General features: G+C 49.4%; 1 protein-coding gene across 1 annotated transcript in view; it reads left to right on the top strand.

Moving 5' to 3' along the window:
* Positions 1 to 23,683, top strand: part of cps1 (carbamoyl-phosphate synthase 1, mitochondrial) — a gene marked incomplete at both ends in the record, with an annotated part of 45,494 nt that overhangs the window by 11,227 nt on the left and 10,584 nt on the right. The window contains 12 exons of the mRNA XM_084452097.1: positions 786 to 904; positions 4,024 to 4,165; positions 5,348 to 5,413; positions 5,537 to 5,600; positions 5,710 to 5,891; positions 8,412 to 8,606; positions 10,897 to 10,964; positions 12,897 to 12,972; positions 15,397 to 15,474; positions 21,894 to 22,001; positions 22,816 to 22,905; positions 23,338 to 23,508. Of these exons, the coding sequence (XP_084308223.1) occupies positions 786 to 904; positions 4,024 to 4,165; positions 5,348 to 5,413; positions 5,537 to 5,600; positions 5,710 to 5,891; positions 8,412 to 8,606; positions 10,897 to 10,964; positions 12,897 to 12,972; positions 15,397 to 15,474; positions 21,894 to 22,001; positions 22,816 to 22,905; positions 23,338 to 23,508 (1,359 nt within the window). The remainder of the gene's footprint in view (positions 1 to 785; positions 905 to 4,023; positions 4,166 to 5,347; positions 5,414 to 5,536; positions 5,601 to 5,709; positions 5,892 to 8,411; positions 8,607 to 10,896; positions 10,965 to 12,896; positions 12,973 to 15,396; positions 15,475 to 21,893; positions 22,002 to 22,815; positions 22,906 to 23,337; positions 23,509 to 23,683) is intronic.

Consider the following 23,683-nt stretch of genomic DNA (forward strand, 5'->3'; position numbering starts at 1 on the left):
GAGGAGGAGGAAGTAGGAGGTGGAGCAATGGAGGGCTGTGTTGAGGGCTGGGATTAGGACAGATTAACATTACGTAGGAAGATTAAGACTGGTCCAGGATTAAGAAGAAGCTTGGTGCAGTTTCATGTTAATCTGGTCTCTGACATGTTTGATCATCTAGAACTAGTTTTAATGGTCTTAATTTAATGGTTAATCTGGTCTCCATTGACCTGTTTGATAAACAGGGACTACTTGGTTAGCCTGGAAGCCAGACTCACAAAATAAAGAAAGTTTTAGCAAGTAAGTCTGTCTTCCAGGCTTCTAGTCGGTTGTGTGTTTTGGGAAACGGGACCTTAGACTTTGGACAGTTTTAGTGAAAGTCACCTCATTTGTCTGACATTCTCACCCGCGCTGTTATAGATTTTAAAGACATGCTTATGACCCTGTGAATGTAGATGTGGGCTTGAGTCACTGAGGCTGGCGGCTTTATTAAGAAGTAATGGGCCATGTTGTATCAAGCTATGGAACATCAATACCTCTCAACGTTGTCCATGCAGCACATTGAGCCAGTAATGTCACTAGCTCCCCCTTCTGGTCTATGGTGGCTACTACAGTCTGGACTGATAAAGGAGCAACTATACAGCCAAAAAACGCTTAACTCAGTGAAATACTGAATGACTTGGGGGTACACACAGAGAAGCACATCAGTCCTGGTCTATAGTTCAACATTTTGTTGTAAAAGTGCTATTTGTAGTATATAAATGTGTCTGGTTGTCATTGATGTGTCTCTGTCTGGTCTCCTCCAGGCGCTCCACAGTGGGGTGGGCGTGGACCAGATCCACCAGCTCACCGCCATCGACAAGTGGTTTCTGCACAAGCTGCGACGCATCACAGAGCTGGAGAAGCACCTGGAACAGTACAACAGGTTAGGCACACACACGCACACACACACACACACACACACACACACACACATGCATAAACACACACACATGTACACAGACACACACACACACAACCACACACGTACACACACACGCACACACACACACGTGCATAAACACACACACACGTGCATAAACACACACATGTACACAGACACACACACACACACACAACCACACACACACACACGTGCATAAACACACATGTGCACAGACACACACACACACACATATGTACACACACACGCACACACACACACGTGCATAAACACACACACAAGTGCACAGACACACACACACACACACACATATGTACACACACACGCACACACACACGTGCATAAACGCACACACATGTACACACACACACACACACAACCACACACACATGTACACACACACACACACGCATGCACACCTTCACACCTGGCTCATTGTCAGGAGCGCTAATGAGACTGATAGAGTGCAGTGAAGACTTCATCCACTTGGTGGCGCTAGGAGAACATGCAATTTCCTATCAAGCTCCTGTCAGAAAAGCCAACTTATGCCATTAGTACTGTAAGTCTCACACAGATGCTTTTTAAAGTAGTGTCTTAAAGCTGCTGGCACTAAGAGTAGCTCCTAGGCAGGGATGGGCAGTATTTCTATTACTTGTATTTGAAATACGTATTTCAATTACTTTGGAGTATTTTCTAATTTGTATTTGATAAGGCCGATAAAACATCTAATGTAATTTGTAACAAAATATTTCAGAGTGGAGTAATTTTGTATTTAAAATACTCAAAATACTTTGTCCACGAATAAAAAAACAAAAATAATACATATTCTTATAATATTGGATGTGACAATAAATAATGTTTTAGGGCACATGTCCCTAGGCTTTTTTCCCCTTTTCTCACCCTCTCACACTGTGGTTTCTGAAACTGCAGCAGGACAAAGTACAGGTGTGTGTGTGTGTGTGTGCGTGCGTGCGTGCGTGCGTGCGTGCGTGCGTGCGTGCGTGCGTCGTGCGTGCGTGCGTGCGTGCGTGTGTGTCTGTGTGTGTGCATAAGTGCGCGTCTTACAATCTTGTCAGAGCAAAACCACCAGTCAGAAGGGGACAGAAACACCAACCCAGCTCTCTACTGCCCCATAGTTGCTCTCCGTTACAACTGCACACTGTTTCAGCAGAACGCCCTGTTCACTCTGTCCACCTCTTAACCCAGAATCTTATAAGTTAATATTCCCCAGATAGAATCTTATATTATATTATATTATATTATATTATATTATATTATATTATATTATATTATATTATATTATATTATATTATATTATATTATATTATATTATATTATATCATATTATATTATATTATTAGGAACCAAATTTCCTCCAAATTTCCCTTCTCTTCCACTTTTCTCGAGAAGTTTACCAGGAGTGAATCACCGGGAATCATTGACTTTTCAGATTCAGCCCGAGTGCCTCACCATCAACCCCCCCTCTCCCTGGGCACTAGGGCCATCATGTCATCAGGTTTTTTGTGTCCTGCTACAGAGTAGGCTAATGGAAAAAAGGCCCCCAAACTGCTTTCAACACTACAGATAAACAGGCAGCCTAAAAAAGAAATGATAATCTCTTTTTTCTTCACAAAATGTGCCATGAAATGAAATAAAAAAGTAGCCTTCATCTGTCTATCTATCTATCTATCTATCTATCTATCTATCTATCTGTCTGTCTGTCTGTCTGTCTGTCTGTCTGTCTGTCTGTCTGTCTGTCTGTCTGTCTGTCTGTCTGTCTGTCTGTCTGTCTGTCTGTCTGTCTGTCTCTCTGTCTGTCTGTCTGTCTGTCTGTCTGTCACCCACCCACCCACCCACCCACCCACCCTAGTTTTAATGGATTGTCATGGAACTCTGCCCTGGTGGTTGCTGCCCCACCTTCCTCCTGACCTCTCTGTGGAGGTCAGGGGTCATTAATGAATGATACCATCGCGGGCTCCGGCCCCCGACCCCAGGTTTGACCCCACCAAACCCCCCCAGGCCCTTTTTGTATCAACTTTGCATGGTACACTCTCACCACGTGTAGGTGTGCATACACACACACACACATACTGTGCACACACTACTCACACACACACACACTAACACATACTGCGCACACACTGCTCACACACACACACACACACACACACTAACACATACTGTGCACACACTGCTCACACACACACACACACTGCTCACACACACACACACACACACACTAACACATACTGTGCACACACACACCGCACGCATCAAAACACGGCACACAGAGCTGAGTGTCTGTAATTGGCGTGTGGTTGTTGTGGCGTTTAGACGAGGAGTCCGGCCTGATTACCATTCTTCAGATCAGTTCTATCAGGGCCCCCCGCTGGGCTGGTTCCTCACGGCGTCTCTCAAACACCCTGTGATTCCAGCGTCTGTCTGGGAGATCTTCCTCACGTACACCTTCTCATGTACACCAAATGCAGTGGGTGGTAAAACACTTTTTTTTTCAATATTGTCATGGCACAAGCTCTTAAATACTGTATTCTTATTTTTATAAGAATGGGGCAGCATTGAGTAGCCAATGCAATTTTTCCTTTTTCCTTCTTTTTTTTACTAGCCCCACACACCTCCTCACATAAAACCTTTAATTGATTGAGTGAGTGATAAACAGCCTCGCCTGCTGACCTGCCACCTCGGTTGACCGGCTGGTTTGTTGCAGTTTTATTGATGTTTTATTGACGTTTTGTTGATGTTTTATTGATGTTTTGTTGATGTTTTGTTGATGTTTTATTGATGTTCTGTTGATGTTTTATTGATGTTTTATTGATGTTTTGTTGATGTTTTGTTGATGTTTTATTGATGTTTTATAGATGTTCTGTTGATGTTTTGTTGATGTTTTATTGATGTTTTGTTGATGTTTTATTGATGTTTTGTTGATGTTTTGTTGATGTTTTATTGATGTTTTATTGATCGCCCAGCGTTCCCGGCTGCTCGTTCTGGATGAGTCAGCCTCCCCTCGCCCCAACTGTGGCGTTGACCTTCAACCTTTAGAGTCATCCAGGTGTTCTCTTAACGTTCCGTGGCTCCTCCCACAGCGCGACGGTCCCGGCGGATCTCCTCCTGAAGGTCAAGCAGGACGGGTTCTGTGACCGGCAGGTGGGCCAGGCCCTGGGCACCAGCGAGGACAACGCCAGAGCCCTGAGGCTGAGTCGCAACATCAGGCCCTGGGTCAAACAGGTGAGCGCTGCTCGGGGGGGAGGGGGCGGAGCCTCTTCACCCAGGACTACGTCCCTCTCTCAGGGTTAGAGGGACTCTCTGGTGGATACCGGACGTGGGTTCCTCCTAGCCTCGTGAGACCATCCTGATCAGTCTGAACCTCCTCCTATCTCCAACGATTTCTCAAATTTACGTTTTGACCGGGCGAATCAGGGGCTGTGTTCTGACTGCTGTTCTGCCCCCCCCCCCCCCCCCCCCCCCCCCCCCCCCCCCCCCAGTAGAACGTATCCCCTGATTGGTTCCCGTGGCAAACAGTCTCCCGAAGCAACGAGCAGTAACATTAATGTTAGTAGAATAAACACAGCCATAAGTGCAGTACTGCAATATATAGACTATATAGATATAGATATATAGAAATAGACTCTATAATAACAATTCAACAAGAACAAGAGAAGGCTATGCACTGAGTTTCTCGGAGGAAAAGATGTTTTCACCGTTTTTTCTGACTGGATTTGGCAAATGTTTTGTTATGCAGATTGTCTGAAGGAGGTAGTCTGTCAAGGCAAGTAGTCCCGTCCATAATAATCTGTGATGGGAGGAATGCCAGACTGATCCGTGGAGGGGAACTGACTGTGAGCTCGCTAGATCAGGATGGTCTCACGAGGCCATGTTCCTTCCATCTCCCCATCCTAGTATTTTAATAAGTCCTGCAGAAGCACGAGAAGCTGAATAAGAAATACAGGCAAAACCCTATTGCCTAACTATATTATTACCCTGGTCAGTCGAAGCTGTTTCTTAAGCTACCGCCAGCTTTGCAGGACGTCTGAGGTGCTACTAACTCATGAGGAAGACTGTATGGCAGAGACATGTGATACTGATACAGAGACATGTGATACTGATACAGAGACATGTGATACTGATACAGAGACATGTGATACTGATACAGAGACATGTGATACTGATACAGAGACATGTGATACTGATACAGAGACATGTGATACTGATACAGAGACATGTGATACTGATACAGAGACATGTGATACTGATACAGAGACATGTGATACTGATACAGAGACATGTGATACTGATACAGAGACATGTGATACTGATTTTGTTGTACATGATTTACCACTAAAAGTCTTTCTAATGGATTTCAGAGTTTTCCCTCAGTGACTAACTGACCACTGTTGTTCTCTTGGTCAGATTGACACCCTGGCTGCAGAGTACCCAACGGTGACCAACTACCTTTACTGCACCTATCATGGCCAGGTGAGACATACAGAAGACGTCAGTGTCCTCAGAGAGGCTGAGTATGTAAAAAAAAATAAAAATAAACTCATTGAAATGAACTGAATATCCCGGTCTGAGCAAGATATGCCTAACATTTACCAGGAACACGATCTGGACTTCAAAGACCAGGGCATCATGGTTCTTGGATGCGGGCCCTATCACATAGGTGAGATTCTGTTGATCGTTCGACATTGATGACTTGAAGGAGATTTTTAAGGGCCATCTAATTGTGCTTCGTTTGTATTGATGTTGCTGTTGATCCTCCCGTCCACCAGGGAGCAGTGTTGAGTTTGACTGGTGCGCCGTGTCCAGTATCCGGGCCCTGAGGCAGATGGGGAAACGAACGGTTGTGGTCAACCACAACCCGGAGACGGTCAGTACGGACTTTGACGAGTGCGACCGGCTGTACTTCGAGGAGCTGACTCTGGAGCGCATCCTGGACATCACCCAGCAAGAGGTCAGGGGTCAGCAGCATGACATTCATAGAACATGAGAGCACTCAGACCTTACCTCTGAACCAGAGATTACATTACATTAGTCATTTGGCAGATGCTTTTATCCAACAATCTAACAATAATTGCATTTAATGTAGGAAAAACCAATGTACTACTACTTGCCAGAACTCACAAGTGCATCTGACTAAGAGCATAATCTAGTGCTGAAGGCAAAGTTCATGAAAAGCAATCTAAAATACAATAGGTGCTAAAGAGCGAGGATCGTACTTCTTGAAGAGATGAGTTTTGAGTTTGTGACAAAAGATGGGCAAGATGTCCTGACGTCAGTGGACAGTTCGGAGATAAATGATTAAAACGCACACATTAACGCAAACACACACACATGCATTCATGCACACCTACACACACACACACACACACACACACAGTCTCTCTCTCTCCCACACACACACACACACTCATGCACGCACATTCACGCACGACACACACACTGTAAGGCTTTTTGAACAAGACTCATTACCTTAGGGATTGATGCCGAGAGCATTAACCTCACTTTGCCATGCAAGACATTTAATAATGCATCTGCTCAACAATGAGACAATCGCTCTTGAAATGGAAGCCACTTATTTTTCCTGCTTCTTCAACTTTTTGAAGAGAATAAACTGAAAAATAACCCCGGGGGAAATTGATTCACATCTCACTCCCAGGACGAATGAGATGTGAATAGAATGGATGCAACTTCTCAGTGAGTTTTGCTGGAGGTAGGCCAGCATCTATTCATCTCGCGGGGGAAATGAACTCACTGTTTGGCGGTGTCCGCTCTTGCGTGGATAAAGCATCTCTGGCCAGATTCAACTCATTGGTTGACTCACGTTTAGCGATCACACGCGCTGACCGCCTATGCAAGCCTATGTATCAAAGAAAGTAAGAGTCCGCACACTGTAGCTCCCATTAAGATTATTTATGGACAAAAAATATGAGTGATGTTTTGAGCGACAACGCTCTTCCTCAGTCGGTCAGACAAGGTTGTCTGAGGAAGAGCGTTGTCGCTCGAAACGTCACTCATATTTTTTGTCCATAAACAATCTTAATGGGAGCTACTTTCTTTGATACATATGCTTTTTTAGTCCAGCACCTGCCTTATTAATTATTTTGGGATGTGCGCGACCCACTTCTGACCGCCTACGCAAGCCTCCCTTTTTTCCCCCTCATTTTTTATTTCCCCAAGTTCGCACTCTTAAAAAAAGTATCGGGCAAGACGTCCTCCCTGCTCTCTGCTGACCTCTCTAGCTCGGAGATTAAAGTCAAAACACGTCAACGGACGTTAATGACCTTTTTTTTTTGTTGACAAGCCAGCGAGTCGTAGGAGCTTGTTATGCGTGCGACGTGCAGTCGAGTCTATGGGAGTTTGGTGCGGATGGGCTGGGTTTGTTATTTGCTTGCCAGTGGTTTTATGAACACTACAGGACACCCGCCAGCCCTGGCCTGCTCCCTAATTAAGTCCCAGACTCTCTCAAATTGAGTTCTCTAGTAAGTGCTTTATCAAAGACTCATTATTGATGTAGGCTATTCCCGAGAGCTGTCAAAACAAGAGCTGGTCATGCTGAGGGGAGAGGAGAGGAGGGGTGGGGCGCAGCGGAGAGTGGATTCTTTAAAATCTCCCCACTCTGTTCGCCGCCGCCTGGGCCGTACGAGTGCCGGGCTCTTGTTATCTGACCCCCGAGGGTCCGCGCTCGTCTCCGGAGGGCCCCCCCCCCCCTCCGAATGAGCCCCGGAAGCCCCTAAACAAAACCCCAGCCCCGCCCGAGACCTCGTTGTTTTCATATCGCATCGCGCGCCTCGATACCCATCGGCCTCTCCTTCCAGAGCGGTTGTAATCCAGTGGAAGTGGTGATGGGATCTGGGGGGAGATTAAGTGTTTGTTTACTCTGGAGTCAGTTATCGGAGTTACACCCCCCCCCCCCTGCGGTGCGTGGGTAATTATAACAGCCCTAGAGCGGGGGCCAGCCAGCCAGGTAGGCAGGTACTGCCTGGACTGCAACAACAACACAGAGGCGACGGAAAGAGCCATGAATAATGAAGAGACTACCAGACCTGGCGTTGCCGTGGAAACGTGACCCCTCCCCCCCCCCCCCCCCCCGGAGATAAACAATGCCACGGCACGCCCGAGGCCTGGGCGTGGACACTTTAAGTGGCTCACCTTCCCTATTTCTGAGTGTCTAATCTGCACTCCCATTAGTTTGAAGTGGGTCCATGTTTGCAGGTGGGAAATTAGAGTTTTTACACGAGGCGTAGAATACACGACCGGCGCGGCCGCGCGGCGATGCGCAGCCAATCTGTTCAATCCGAGTCGGATGAGCTGGCGACGTCAGGAGTTCAATTTGTCCGCGAACGATTTGTTTTGTCTCGACGTTATCCGATTAGTCATTCGCGCCTCGCGCTCACAGTCTGTCACGCCGTGCTGGCTCCGCGCCAAAACCTGGTTAGCCTGACGGTGTCTGTCTCCTCTCCGCTCCGCGCAGGGCTGCACCGGGAGCATCGTGTCGGTGGGCGGCCAGATCCCCAACAACCTGGCCATGCCCCTGCACCTCCACGGGGTGAACATCCTGGGCACCAGCCCCCTGCAGATCGACAGGGCCGAGGAGAGGTCCGTCTTCTCCACCATCCTGGACGAGCTGGGCGTGGCACAGGCGCCGTGGAGGGCGCTCAGCTCGCTGGTACGCACCGGGGGGGTGGGGTGGGGAGGGGGGGGAGGGAGGGGTGGATGGAAGGAAGGAGTGAGGGAGGGAGGGAGTGATGAGCCAGGAGTGGCACAGGCTCTATGGAGGGCACTGGGCTCCCTGGTACACACTGAGAAGGAGAGAGAGAGATGGAGGGAAGGATGGAGGGATGGGCGTGGCACAGGCCCCACGGAGGGGCACCGGGCGGTAGAAAGAAGGCACAGCCGGATGGACGACAGGAATAAAGTTAGACAGCGCCATGACCGAGTTAACTGAATAACAGGCTGTATTATGTCCAGTTCGTCTAAAAAAAAAACCAACAACCTCACAAGCTTTTAAGGGAGGCTCTCGAGAGATTTCGCCCGTTCCTCTCGTCCCCGGACCAGTGACCCCTCACAGCGTAGCCATGTCGCGTCAGAGGGGAGCCGGCCCCCGAACGCCCAGAGTGCCGAAACATGTCGACAGGAAGTGCTGGAAGATGTCTGCTCCATTAGGGCCGCCCCTGTTCCTGGGTTGGCGGGGGGGGGGGGGGGGGGGGTTATAGGACACGTTTATTTAATTTATTTATTTAATAGTTTAAAATTCAGAGAGAGTGCACATTAAGGAACATTTCTGTAAACATGCCGGTTTAGACAAATTGGCTGATTTCCAACCATAGTCTCTGGGGCAGATGGCATGAGCACTATAATAATTAAAATACATTAAAATACATAATAACAAATAATACATAATTACGTTCATGTCCTCCTTTTGGAACACGCAAAATGTCTCTCTCTCTCTCTCTCTCTCTCTCTCTACCTCTGAATATTCAGTCCGTCTCACTTGGAAGAGAGGGAGGGGGGGGGGGAGCTTTTACAGCAGGCGCAGCGTCCTCATGTCTGCAGACTGGGACACCGACAGGGTTTCGCGCGACGCAGGGCAGAGAGAGACGGCCCTTCCTGAAGACCCCGCCCACCCCAGCCAGGGCAGAGAGAGACGGCCCTTCCTGAAGACTCCGCCCACCCCAGCCAGGGGCCACAGGCCGCCGCCGCCATCGCGCGTTTTTAATTGCGCCCAGCTGAGCGAGAGTCGCTCGAGAAAGCCGGCCCCTCGGAGAGAGAGGTCCGCCGCGTCTCGCGGCCCCCTGGCGACCCCGTCGTCTAATGACAGACACACACTCGAGGATGGAGAGATGAAGGAGGAAGAGGAGGAGGAGGAGGAAGAGTCGATCCAATGATGTAGCCCGCCATTCCACCACACCACTCATCTCCGCTCATTTCCGGAAGCCTCTTTCCCGTAAACACCTTCCTTTGAACTCCCTCGCAGATCCCTCCCTCCTGTAATAAGGACATGGATGAACCTGCTAGGCCCTATTTTCCCTCTAACTAACTTCTAGTCTCATCCTATTGATGACTGTTCGGCGGTTGGATTTTATTTGGGGTTTTCCGTCCTGTCCTCTTTGAAGCGAAGCAGCCCTGCTAGCTGATTGCCGTTCTGGACGCGAGGGGGAACTTTTAGGCCTCATCAGGGAGGCTGAGTCGCCTAATGGTGTCTTCTGGAAGGAGCTTCTTAAAAAGGGAAAGTCCCAGAGTAATAAGCCCACTAGCTCAGTATACACTTGAATAGCACACACTTGAATAGCACACACACACTTGAATAGCACACACACACTTGAAAAGCACACACACACTTGAAAAGCACACACACTTTCTGAAACAAACGTCTTGAAACGCACACGCACGGAAATTAAGTATTGTCATGGTAATGCTAATGAAAAGCTTCTAAACAATTCAATACACACAATACCTTCTTGTCCCAGGGAGGTATTGTGAAATACCTGATTGTTGAAATGATGAGGCCCTGCTGTTAAAGGCCTTCATCTTACACACACACACACACACACACACACACACACACACACACACAATCTGGTCCCTCAGCCCCACCTCAACTCGCCACTCGCTCGCAAACAAGTCAACATTATGCGCACCCACTCATCTAATACCTGGAGAGACGCCGACGCACGCGTTCCTGCAGACGAACATGACGTCTGCCCACGGCCTCCGGCGACGCCGTCACATGACCTCCCAAAACCAGGAAACAAACAGCTTCCAGAACAAGTGTTGATTTTCAATCACCCTGGGATACCGGAGGGAAAGATTGGCTTCTCCACCCTCCCCCCCCCCCCCCCTCGTCTGCCCTGTCGACTGTACCTGTGCACTGTAACACCCACCCCTCTCTCCCTCTTGTCTCCCTCTCTCCCTCTCGTCTCCCTCTCTCCCTCTCGTCTCCCTCTTGTCTGTCTCAGGAGGAAGCTTTTGCCTTCGCTAACAAGGTGGGCTACCCTTGTCTCCTCAGACCCTCGTATGTCCTAAGGTAAGGGTATAGACACTCTCACTCCCTCCCTCTCCCTCCCTCTCTCTCTCTCCCTCTCTCTCTCTCTCTCTCTCTCTCTCTCTATCACACACGCATGCTATCTTTCACACATTCTCTCTCTCTTTTTCTCGCTCTCTCCATCTCCTATTTTTCTCTCTCGCCCTCTCTCTCCCCCACACTCTCTCTCTCTTTGTCTCTCTCCCCTCTATCTCTCTTTCCTCTGTCTCCGGGTTGCCAGAGCGATGAGACAGTCTGCATTACCCTGCAATTGTTTGCAGCGATGGTTCCTTATTGAAAACCTCCCAGGGATAAGTGCCGCAGTCGGCGCAAAGCGGCGCGTGAACAGGGGGCCTTGTTAGCTAGAGCGGAGGTACGATTACACTTCTCCTCTTTTTGTCTCGTCTGCTCGTCAACCTCGAGAACAGAGTAGAAATACACCAGTGAAAACACAACTAGTCAGGGTTGGCGTGCATTTGAGGTGCGAGTGACCTAAATTGCTCATTTAGCACGTACTGTATAGTCAAACCACAGCAGGCCGTGTGTAGGAAGGCACATTGGGGGGGGCCCTGGAGGAGCTCTGGGGGCCCCCTGGAGGAGGCGTGTCAAGACGCGGCCGTTACAGCTCTCGCCTATGTTGGGCCCCCTGGGGGCCGGCATGGGGGGCTCTGTAATATCTGGTTTGTGCTCAGAACCTCTCAGGTCGGGTTCTGGTTTTGGAACTGGCATGTTGTTATTTTTGATCAAACACAAAAAAGTAGGCAGCTAGCGGGGTGGTCTGGGGTGGTCCAAATCTGCTGGTCCATCATCCACTCATCTTAATTACTTAAGATTGTAAACATGTAGCGACTTATTGTAAGAATTAGGATAATTAGGCTTCTTGTGCGTTTTAGCCCACCCAGTCTCTAAAAAGCTATTAATATTTAAAACCATACATTCCTGACTGAACAGAACTTTTGAATCATTAGACCTCATTTATTATTTTGGACAGACTGGATTTAAATGAGTAGTCGGCCGTTGGGCCAGCAGCAGGCGCTCATGGGAAGCTCTGTTCATCAAAGCTTTTGAGAAAGAGAGGGAAAGAGAGCTAGAGAGGGAGAGAGAGAGAGCTAGAGAGAGAGAGAGAGCTAGAGAGAGAGAGAGCTAGAGAGAGAGAGAGAGAGAGAGCTAGAGAGAGAGAGAGAGAGAGAGCTAGAGAGAGAGAGCTAGAGAGAGAGAGAGAGAGAGAGAGAGCTAGAGAGAGAGAGAGAGAGAGAGAGAGAGCTAGAGAGAGAGAGCTAGAGAGAGAGAGAGAGAGAGGGGTTATGACAGGCTCTTCACAGGCTGTAAATAGTGTCATATCTCTGGATATCCGACCCAACCCGAAACCGCAGATAATGACTGATGTACAATCGGAGGTACAGACCTCGCTGATTGTGACTGTGTAGTTTAGGGTACTCTGTTTTCCAGTTAGCCTGTGTAGAGCCTGGCCTCCTCTGACACGCCCCCTCTGACACGCCCCCTCTTTGGCGTTATTGTCTTGTTTGTTGGCACTGAAGAAGAGCCTGTCTTACTCCTCCACCCTGTCTTCCTCCTCCTCTCCTCCTCCTCCTCCTCCTCCTCTATTCTGTATGGCTAGTGGCCCCAAGGAAATCGGCCTCTTGCAGGTGGAACACATTCTGTCTGTCTGTCTGTCTACCTGCCTGGTAGATGTAACTGGGAGATATTAACCGTTGAACAGGCAACATTCAAGTTAAGATTTTCTTTCTTTCCTTCTCTCTCTCTCTCCCTCCATCCATATCCCTTGTCCTGTATCTCTCCCCCCCCCCTTCTCTCTCATCATTCTCTCTTCTTCTTCCTCTCTCTGTCCTTCCTTTCTCTTCCTCTCTCTCTCTATCTCTCTCTCTCTCTCCCTTTCTCCACCTCCCCTCTCTCATCATCCCCTCCCTCTCCCAGTGGCTCGGCGATGAACGTGGCGCATGGCGAGGAGGAGATGAAGCGTTTCCTGGAGGAGGCCAGTCAGGTGTCCCAGGTGAGCCCCGCCCCCTCACACACACACACACACACACACACACACACACACACACACACACACACACACACACACACTCTCAGTCAAGTCAACATATGCACACTCACACCTAACAATGCGAACGCACCTCTGAGACGAACATGACCTGCATCTGCAGCACACCCTGCTGTGATGATCTCTTGAGACACGCAGAACAGCGTGTGGAAGTGAAATTAAATAATCGTGCGCACGCACACACACACACACACACACACACACACACACACACACAATCTGCTTTGTAACCCTCCATAGTTTTCTGGCCAGACAGCCACAGGGCTAAACCTCCCTTAAAAGAACAACACAATCCAACTCTCTGGTCTGCTGCTAATGGTCTGCTCACCTCCACTCAGACCTTTCTGTAGCCCCGGGGGGCTATTGATTTTACCTCCTCTTTCCCTCCTTCCCCTCCTCCTTCCCCTCTCTCTCTCCTCCCCTTCTCTCCCTCCCCTTCTCTCCTCCCCCTCTCTCCCTCCTTTCCCTCCTCCCCCTCTCTCCCTCCTCCCCATCTCTCCCTCCCCTCTCTCCCTCCTTCCCCTCCTCCCCCTCTCTCCCTCCTTCCCCTCCTCCCCCTCTCTCCCTCCTTCCCCTCCTCCCCCTCTCTCCCTCCTTCCCCTCTCTCTCTCCTCCCCTTCTCTCCCTCCCCTCCTCCCCTTCTCTCCTCCCCCTCTCTCCCTCCTTCCCCTCCTCCTTCCTCCCCCCCTCTCCTTCCCCTCTCTCCCTCCTCCCCCTCTCTCCTTCCTCCCCCCCTCTCCTTCCCCTCCTTCCTCCTTCCCCTCTCTCCCTCCTCTCCTTCCCCTCTCTCCCTCCCCTCCTCCCCCTCTCTCCTTCCCCTCCTCCCTCCTCCTCCCCCTCTCTCCCTCCTCCCCCTCTCTCCTTCCTCCCCCTCTCTCCCTCCTCCCCCTCTCTCCCTCCTTCCCCTCCTCCCCCTCTCTCCCTCCTCCCCCTCTCTCCTTCCCCTCCTCCTCCCTCCTTCCCCTCTCTCCCTCCTCCCCCTCTCTCCTTCCCCTCCTCCTCCCTCCTTCCCCTCTCTCCCTCCTCCCCCTCTCTCCTTCCCCTCCTCCTCCCTCCTTCCCCTCCTCCCTCCTCTCCCTCCGTCCTGAGCTGGCCATTTTTGGGGGATGTCCGTGCCAGGTTTCAGCGAACCGGCGTTCCCCCGGAAACCGGTTTGGCGTCTGTCAGACATCCCATCGCTCCATCCGTGCGCAGCAGCATCATCAACAACAACAACAATAACATCAACACGACCGCTCTCCTCAGAATGCTGAAGAGCGCATCGTTAGCATCGTTAGCATCGTTAGCCGCCGCTACACCACATTCCCCAGGATACGTTTTACCATCGGCGACCCTCGTGGCGATGCGACATCTTTGATTAGCTTCGAATCGATGCCTGGCGTCTTAGCGAGTTGAGGAGATCAAGCCAGTCACACACACACTCTGCGATATGTTCCTAGCGAATGTGCAGGATACCCTTCATCTGCCCTTATTGGGGTCACTTCATAAATACACACCAAAACAAATTTGCATACGGCTGTAAACACACACTCCCCGCGGTCGTCTGTGCTCGGTCGACTCACGCTACGGGCCGGCGTGGCTCGGGGGCAGTGCTTGTTTTGTTTGTCTGTCCTCCCCCTCTGGGTGGCACTGGTCCACCTGGCCCCACAACGTGGCCCCGCCCAGGGCTGACCGGACAGATGGCCTCGGCAGACCTCCACCGCCGCACACTCCACACACACACACACACACACACACACACACACACACACACACACACACACACACACACACACACAACCAGACAAACAACCAGACAAACAGCATCTCTTAGAAGAGGACAGGCCCAGTGGGATACTCATGTGTGTGTGTGTGTGCGTCTGGGTGTGCACGTGTGTGCGTGCGTGTGTGTGCGTGACCCTACTGACGGCACGTAGCGTCAGACCCTCGGGGGCCGTCAGACAACACACACACACACACACACATCAAGAGCTTCCGTCTCCCTCCCAGGCTCACTGTTCTAGATACACTCGCTGTCCTCTCACCCCCCCGAGACTCACAGCGCCGATCTGCCCGGCTTGGGAAATCACTCGCTTTTAATGGCGTGATAACTCCTTCCCGACAGGAAGCAAACAGGGACATTTGTGCTCACAGACCCCCCACCCCCCCCCGCGTTGAAACTCCTGAGACGTTCGATGTCCCTCAGTGACATATGTTGCATGTTTGGGTTTTTTCTTTTTTCTAACTCCCGGATGACACCCACATTCTGGGTCGATCGGAGACTTCCCTCTTCTCTACTCCTCTCCCCTACTCCTCCAATGCACTCTTCTGATGTTATGTTCTGCCTGCTGTCTCCTCTTCCTCCTCCTCCCCCCCCCCCCCCCCCCACAGGAACACCCCGTGGTCATCACCAAGTTCATCCGCGGGGCGCGAGAGGTGGAGGTGGACGCTGTGGCGAAGTCGGGCAAGGTGAGGCCGTGACCGCGCCCTCCGAGGCTCCAGAACCCGTCTGGGACTCCCATCTTAACACTTAGTCCAGTAGGAAGGTGGGGTCCGCTTGGACCTGCTTGGGGTTTTCTAACTGCGTTTTTTGTAATGCTCAGGGTGTCTGGTAAACCGATTTGGATGTTCCCAACTCGAAATGGTGTCCCTTCGGTCTGCTTGGTGGCCATCCTGGATTTCCGCCGAAAGTTGAAAATTACTTTTGAACTAGACATCACACTGACAAATGACCCCAATTTCTGTGTAATTTTGACATGAACAGTTGATTGAGATGGTTATTGTCATGATTTTAACACGTTTGGTAAATTAAAACTCTAAAAGAAATCTAGAATTTACAAGAAGTCGCAGGAAGTAGAGCAAGAAAGCCTATTATTTACGTTTTACCACGTTTCATAAATACATTTCTTTTACAGTTTTGGTTTATTATGGAGATCGCACAGTATGAGTAATTGTACATCTGATCGCTGATCAATGGAGTCAGGAATATCCCCGGCTTGATGCTTGTTGTGTACAGAATGATAACTGAACAATGGCTGCCATTGCTGATGACGTTGGGGGCGTGGTCTTCCTCTGGTGCGTGGAGCAAACTTGAAAAGACCCCGAGAGTTAGGGGCGGCGGTATAGCTCAGGAGGTAGAGCGGGTCGTTCAGTGATCGTAGGGTCGAATCCCAGCTCCTCCTGACTATCTGTCGAAGTGTCCTTGGGCAAGACACTGAACCCCAAAATTGCTCCCAATGAGCTCTCCGGGCCAGTGTAACAACTGGATGGGGAGCGCGTTACAAATGCAGTACCTATACCTATACCTCAACACTGTCCAGAATGGCCTCGTCATGGGGTGGATTTATCACAGGCTCAATGCAACCTAACACCTTCACTCAGACTACATGACTGGGTGGTTCTTTAATCACCCCACCAGCCTCCAGGTGGAACATAAAGGTGTCAGCTAGATCTAACACTGACTCCGCCTCCACCTCCTTCAGGTGATGCATGGAAGTATCTCTGAGATTTACTAAGGGCCTCTCCTGTACTTACTTCCTTTAAGTGAGCCATAAACGTATCTGCCAACCAGGCCAAGGGCTCCCGCACCGACGGAAGCTACATCGACAGGGGACTGTGCCCGCACGCGCTTCTGGACTCGCGCCATCAAGACCTCGGGGAGCTAGCATGACCAAGCATACCGAGGCCATTCGGGCAGCATGCTGGCTCAGTGGTTAGCACTGTCGCCTCACAGCAAGAAGGTCCTGGGTTCGAATCCCGGTCGTTCCAGGTCCTTTCTGTGTGGATTTTGCATGTTCTCCACGTGCCTGCGTGGGTTCCCTCCGGGTACTCCGACTTCCCCCACCATCATTAAGACATGCAACGTATGAATGTGAATGAATGTTGGTGGTGGTTGGAGGGGCCGTAGGCGCTGATTGGCAGCCACGCTTCTGTCAGTTCGACCAGCTCACAGAACACTACAAGTTACATGAGGACGTTGTTCTGACCCACCACCATTATCTCTCTGGCACTCCTTTGACTTTGGCTCGATTAACAACCACCCGTTTCACCGATTATTGTACATGTTTTTCTTTTTCAAGCTTTAATATACCAGACTTATTAAAATTATGAAAATATTCATCTTAATCAACTCCTCATGCCGAAATTATGCAGAAAAATTGGGTCATTTGTTTATGTCTAGTTCCTGTTCGTTGGAAATCCAAGATGGCCGCTGAATGGACCAATGGGAAAATATTTAAGAACATGAAAATTTGTGTACAAGAGGATTACAAAAACGGTTAGAAAAATATATCAATGGCGTTCAAGGGGGATGGGCTGGACTTGGTATGGTTAACTACCACCAGTTCCATTGTACAGACTTTCCCCCCTTATTTTTCAAGTTTTGATATAGCCTACCAGCTTAAAAAACCATGACATTAACCCTCTCACTCAATTCCTCATGCCACAATTATATAGAAAATGGGGTCATTTGTCACTGCATGATGTCTAGTTCAAAAATTATTATGATTTTCAATTTTTGCCAAAAACCGCGGTAGTCGTTCAGTAGCAGATTCGGTCGGGGCAACGAGATTGACGTGACACCGCGCGTTAAGAATATTCAGTGGAATTGGGGTTCTTACATTTAGCCTACAGTACTTCAGCTTGGGATTTCACGCCACACATCTCACAGATGCCAGGACTGTGAAGGAGCAGTACTAGAGTGTATCGTTGTGTAACGGCAGCCTGTGGAAGCCGGGATCAGACATGGCGGAGCCGCGGGTGATCAACACAGCCGGTGGAAGACGTTAAAGCAGCGATGGGACGGCTGGCTGGTCGGGATCAGGGAGAATAGAATACATTACACTGAAAGCTGGAGGAAGTGAAAAGTAGAACGCTCAGCTTTCATAACAAGCATCTCAGACTGCAGTAGATGGTAGTTTTCTACTGTCAGAGTCAAGTTGTTTTCTTCCCAGGCATGTTTTGCTGCTCTTTGAATTGTTTTCAAAGGCAATTCTCCTTTCTCCAGTTTTTTGTGACCATGGTATATGCATATGATCTTGTGTGTGTGTGTGTGTGTGTGTGTGTGTGTGTGTGTGTGTGAAGCATTAAGTGCTGTCAGGATTCAGTGACCCTGGAAAGCCTGTGGTCAACACTTTCATGTACAGTAACTGCAGCATCAGAAAAAATGATCCCGCCATGTAGGCCTACTGTACAAATTAGCCAAAACGTATATAATTAAAAATCCAGCTCTGATATGAATGCTGCCTAGACAACATGTCTGAGGAAAATGTGCCAGTTAGTGATTTCAAATTCATACCTGTTTTCTAACTTGTCACTACGCCTACGGTTTTTAAGCTTCTGTGCTTACATTTATACTTCTTGAGATGGTGTCAAACCGGCCATGCTTTCCTCGTGCTCTAGTGTGCAACGGTATTGGTACGGAAGAGCATTAGGGCCAACAACTGACTTTATTATTTTTTTAAGCTTCTGAGTTTAAAGTCAGAATTTCTGAGATTAAAGTCAGAATTTCTGAGATTAAAGTCAGAATTTCTGAGAAAAAAGTCAGAAATTACTTATGAGAAAAAAGTCAGAATTTCTTAAAAATGCTAAAAATAAAATAAAACCCAGCTTTTGGCCCTAATGCTCTTCCGTAGTATTAGTGACTCCCGGGTTGCGATTTGTGGAGGAAAAAAAAAAGTGACTCTATCTTCAGAGTGCACCATTGTCTAAGGCCTTTTCTATTGCCTCCCTCTCCCTCATCTGAATTGGATTTCCACTGATTGACACTTCCTACTGATCATTACTGGATCAAGATCCGGACTCCCTTCAGACTGGAGAATAAGCTGCGCTGAGTGAGAACGCGTGAAGAGCAGACAGATTCTGTCGGGAGGAGGTGAATGGGAGTCGGGAGGAGGTGAATGGGAGTCGGGAGGAGGTGAATGGGAGTCGGGAGGAGGTGGGAGGAGGTGAATGGGAGTCGGGAGGAGGTGAATGGGAGTCGGGAGGAGGTGAATGGGAGTCGGGAGGAGGTGAATGGGAGTCGAGAGGAGGTGAATGGGAGTCGGGAGGAGGTGAATGGGAGTCGAGAGGAGGTGAATGGGAGTCGGGAGGAGGTGAATGGGAGTCGGGAGGAGGTGAATGGGAGTCGGGAGGAGGTGAATGGGAGTCGGGAGGAGGTGAATGGGAGTCGGGAGGAGGTGAATGGGAGTCGGGAGGAGGTGAAAGGGAGTCGGGAGGAGGTGCATGGGAGTCGGGAGGAGGTGCATGGGAGTCGGGAGGAGGTGCATGGGAGTCGGGAGGAGGTGCATGGGAGTCGGGAGGAGGTGAATGGGAGTCGGGAGGAGGTGAACGCGTGACGGCGCTTTCAGCATGTTGATCTATTGTGAAGTAATTGTGCCATCTGTGGGCGATTTAGAGAAATCGATGTATTCAGTCTTAAGTCTGTTACAGACTAACCCCCCCCCCCCCCCTAATGAATGATCAGAGAGGAGGAAATCAAAAGCCGAGATATGGAAATCCCCCTCATCCCTCCTGACAAATTGATCGCTGGTGACTCCTGATTGGTCTTAATCACATCTTACGAATGGACACACACACGGGCACACATGTCATGTATAGAAGCAGCTGCACCGCTTAAAAAGGTGTAATAGGAAATTCAAATCTGTTTATTCTCTGACCAAGACATTGCCATGGGAAATATTGATTTTGTTTCACACTACACTAGGTCAGCTGTCTCCATGTTTGTTTGTTTGTTTGTTTACTTGCTCTGATGCCCACTTGAAAGGTTGTATGGCAGGAGACCCCTCATCACAGCTCTCTTCATGGTTTAGTATTGGTCCAGCTGTCTTGGTTCTGGTTCTGAGATAAATCAGTGAAACAATAGTCTCCACTCAATGTTTGAACACGCGCTTCCCTTGTCTAACCCATGGATGTATTAATAGAACTAAGGTCTAACCTATTTCATGACGTAATAGTGTTTTTGGCCAATCACCGCTAATGTCCTCTCTTCATGACAACTTCCTGTCTGAGTTAGTTTAAAATCATGTCTAGAGCTGTGTTCGGAATCGCTCCCTATTCACTATATAGTGCACTATATAGGGCGTCAGCCATTTTGTTTGTAGTGTCCGAATTCTCCACGGAATGTTCGTTCCCTATATAGACCACTATTTATTACCCACAATTCACCTTGATTTCCAGGGAACAGCGCATGTACCCTACATTTTCTCCGTTCCCTAGGTAGTTCACTACATGGTGAACCCTATATAGGGAATAGGGAGTGAGGGAACGATTCCGAACACAGCTTATGACTGTATTTGGTTGCTCTTGGCGGAAATTGTTTCCTATCAGAGAGCCCGACTTTGCAAACTCATAGTAACCAGTAACAAACAAAACAAACAAACAAAAGTAACCAGATTTGGACTTAGAAAGGTGAACCTCTGCATTTCGACTACTCATCCTTTAATGAATAGAATCATTCCCAGAACAAAGGCACAACCATTTACATAGTCTATTTACATCACATGACTATCTAGTCACCTGTCTGGCCCGAGGTTCTGACTGATTCCGTGCTTTGCGGTTCATAAGCCATTGGGCCATGCTGAATAGATAATCAGAATAAAACGCCCTTGAAGTGTTATGAGATCATTTAACTGAAACGCTCCCTCCATTCATCCCAGTTTCATACTTCTGTAACAATTCCCCCACTCTTTCTCTCTCTCTCTCTCTCTCTCTCTCTCTCTCTCTCATTCTCTCTCTCTCTCCCTCCCCCCCCCTCCTCTTCCACCCCCCCCCATGTGATCCATCCATTGCCGCGATGCCAAACAGGGTTGAATATTCATGTTCACCAGTGGGAGCAGTCAGGTTGCCGTGCGCCTTCCCGCCCCCATATTAATTACAGGCTTCATCAGACAACCGCTAATGAACGCTGCAGTTAGCGCCTGTTTAAACACGCTAATGACACCGCACCTCATTGAAGCACTACACCCCCTCACTGGAGAGAGAGCGAGCGCGGGAGTTCATCTGTTATTACTGCCGAGAGCAGAGCGCGTTTACCTCACAGGGGCCGGGCTGGGGAGAGAGCGCCGGCCCCCGTCTCATCGTTCTCACTCATTAATACTCTTTTAGGACGCAGATTCAGCACAATGGTCCCAGTGATGGCTTTATTAGTTTGTGAATGTAGGAATTAGACCCGGAAAACACTGTGAAAAATTCGAGTCCAACAAATAAAGGCCGGGTTCAGTTAGAAGCCGGGTCTACATGAGTTGTTTATCTGGTTGCCATTGATGCTGCAAAGCGGGTTTTATTTTATTTGACTTTTTTTTGTGTTTTTAAGAAATAAACGTTCATTCAAATATTTGCCGATCGCCATGACCGCACAGAGAAAAAAGTACCACAGGAAATTTGAACAACTCATTATACTGTTCAGCCTTCGGCCTACGGTACGATCTGCCTCGCATACCAATAGGCTCTGTGTTGATTCAGGCCCCTATTCATTAGGATGGGGTAGCAGCTTGCTAAACAATGCAAAGCAAATACGGTACGGTACATAAGGCATTCAGCAATGTATTGTTGTGGAGACTGTAACACATCCCGATGATTTAAGAGGCCGTGTTTCTCGGAGCAATGATTCATAATTGATATGTTATTCGATTAGCCTCATTTTTATACATGTAATATTCATACTGGTTTAAATAAACAATTTGATAGTGCTGATATTTCCCATCTAGAGTTTTGGTCGAAAGGAGTTATAGGCTGGTTGAGTTCAGAGTTCAGAGTTCAAATAAAAGCCCAGGCTATTAATTGAAGTTTCGCGGTCTCAGTCAAACCTAGTGTATCTTCTCAACTCGTGACCCCTGTCAGTGTGAAACCCAGTGTGTAGCCTAGCGCTAACCTCTGACCTGCGTTGCCAGGTGCTGGTCCACGCCATCACGGAGCACGTGGAGGACGCTGGGGTCCACTCTGGAGACGCCACCCTCATGCTGCCCACCCAGTCCATCAGCCAGGGCGCCCTGGAGAAGGTACGCACTCCCGCACTGGGAACCACACACACACACACACACACACACACCCAGTCCATCAGCCAGGGCGCCCTGGAGAAGGTACTGCTGCACTGGGCTGGTCTATCAGGAACCACACACACACACACACACACACACACACACACACAGGCGCACAGAGACACACACACACAGGCGCACAGACACACACACACACAGGCGCACAGACAGACACACACACAGGCGCACAGACAGACACACACACACACACAGGCAGACGCACACAGAGGCGCACAGACACACACAAACACACAGGCGCACAGACAGACACACACACACACACAGACAGGCGCACACACACACACACACACACACACACAGGCGCACAGACACACACACACACACACACACACAGGCGCACAGACAGACACAACACACACAGGCGCACAGACAGACACACACACACACACACACCCTTCTTTATTATCACCTCATATAATATCATCATTAAAACTACCATTAACCACCTGAAACTGCTCAAAGCCACCCGTTTGACCCCTGGACTGACCTCAGCACCACGTCACTCTGGCTGTGCGCACCGTAGTATTACAGCCACTTAGAGCTTTCTGCAGACCAGCGGTTTGAGAGGCGGTAGGTGGCGGCCGGTATCCACCAGGCGTAAGCACACCTACCGACAGCCCGTACATCACGCTGATCTATGCCGTGATCGAACCCTGGGCAGCGCCGGAGATTTTCATACGGGGAGAAAAGTTTCTCTCCGACAGCCTTCCTATTAATTTTGTGCGTCATTCTTCCATTCCCCCCCCCCCCCCAGGTGAAGAACGCCACTCGGAAAATTGCCAGGGCGTTTGAGATTTCAGGGCCGTTTAACACTCAGTTCCTGGTGAAAGGCAATGATGTAATGGTAAGAAATGTTTCCCGGCCAGGGCATGGCCTAAATGATGAATCGACAGAGTTGTTGGAAATGCAATTTGGTCTTCAACTGAAATAACTGGTCACAAATGTGAGTTTCAGAGGGGGATAGAATTGGATGTGTTCGGTTGAATGGAAACTCTCTAACAGGCACTTAATGTTTGCCCTGAACTGTAGTTAATGTATATCCAACAAATTTAGCAAAAGTACATTTAGTCAGTCAACACTTTGTCATAATAATAAGCCCCTTATCATACCGGGGTCCTCACCTCATCTTCCTCCACCTCCGCCTCCTCTCCTCTCTTCTCCTCCTCCTCCACCTCCTCCTCCTCCTCCTCCACCTCCTCCACCTCCACCTCCTCCTCTTCCTCCTCATCCACCTCCTCCACCCCCTCCTCCACCTCCACCTCCTCCTCCTCCTCAGGTGATCGAGTGTAACCTGCGGGCATCGCGTTCATTCCCCTTCGTGTCCAAGACCATCGGAGTGGACTTCATCGACGTGGCCACCAGGGTGATGGTGGGCGAGTCCCTGGACGAGGCCTCGCTGCCCTCCCTGGAGAACCCCATCATACCCGTGGACTACGTGGGCATCAAGGTGAACACGCCGGAACAGGTCCATCTGAGGACTGCGAGCGGGGGGGAACGGGCCCTTTTTTTGTTGCCCGTACAACGCGTGCTAGCCAAATAGCGGCAACCGTTTTGAACTTGAGGCGCACAGAGCGCCCCACACAAAAATGCTAACCGTCGGATGTATTGAAGATGGGGTTCAA

Source organism: Borostomias antarcticus (assembly GCF_949987555.1).
Source record: "Borostomias antarcticus genome assembly, chromosome: 17".
NCBI classification, from domain to species: Eukaryota; Metazoa; Chordata; class Actinopteri; order Stomiiformes; family Stomiidae; genus Borostomias; species Borostomias antarcticus.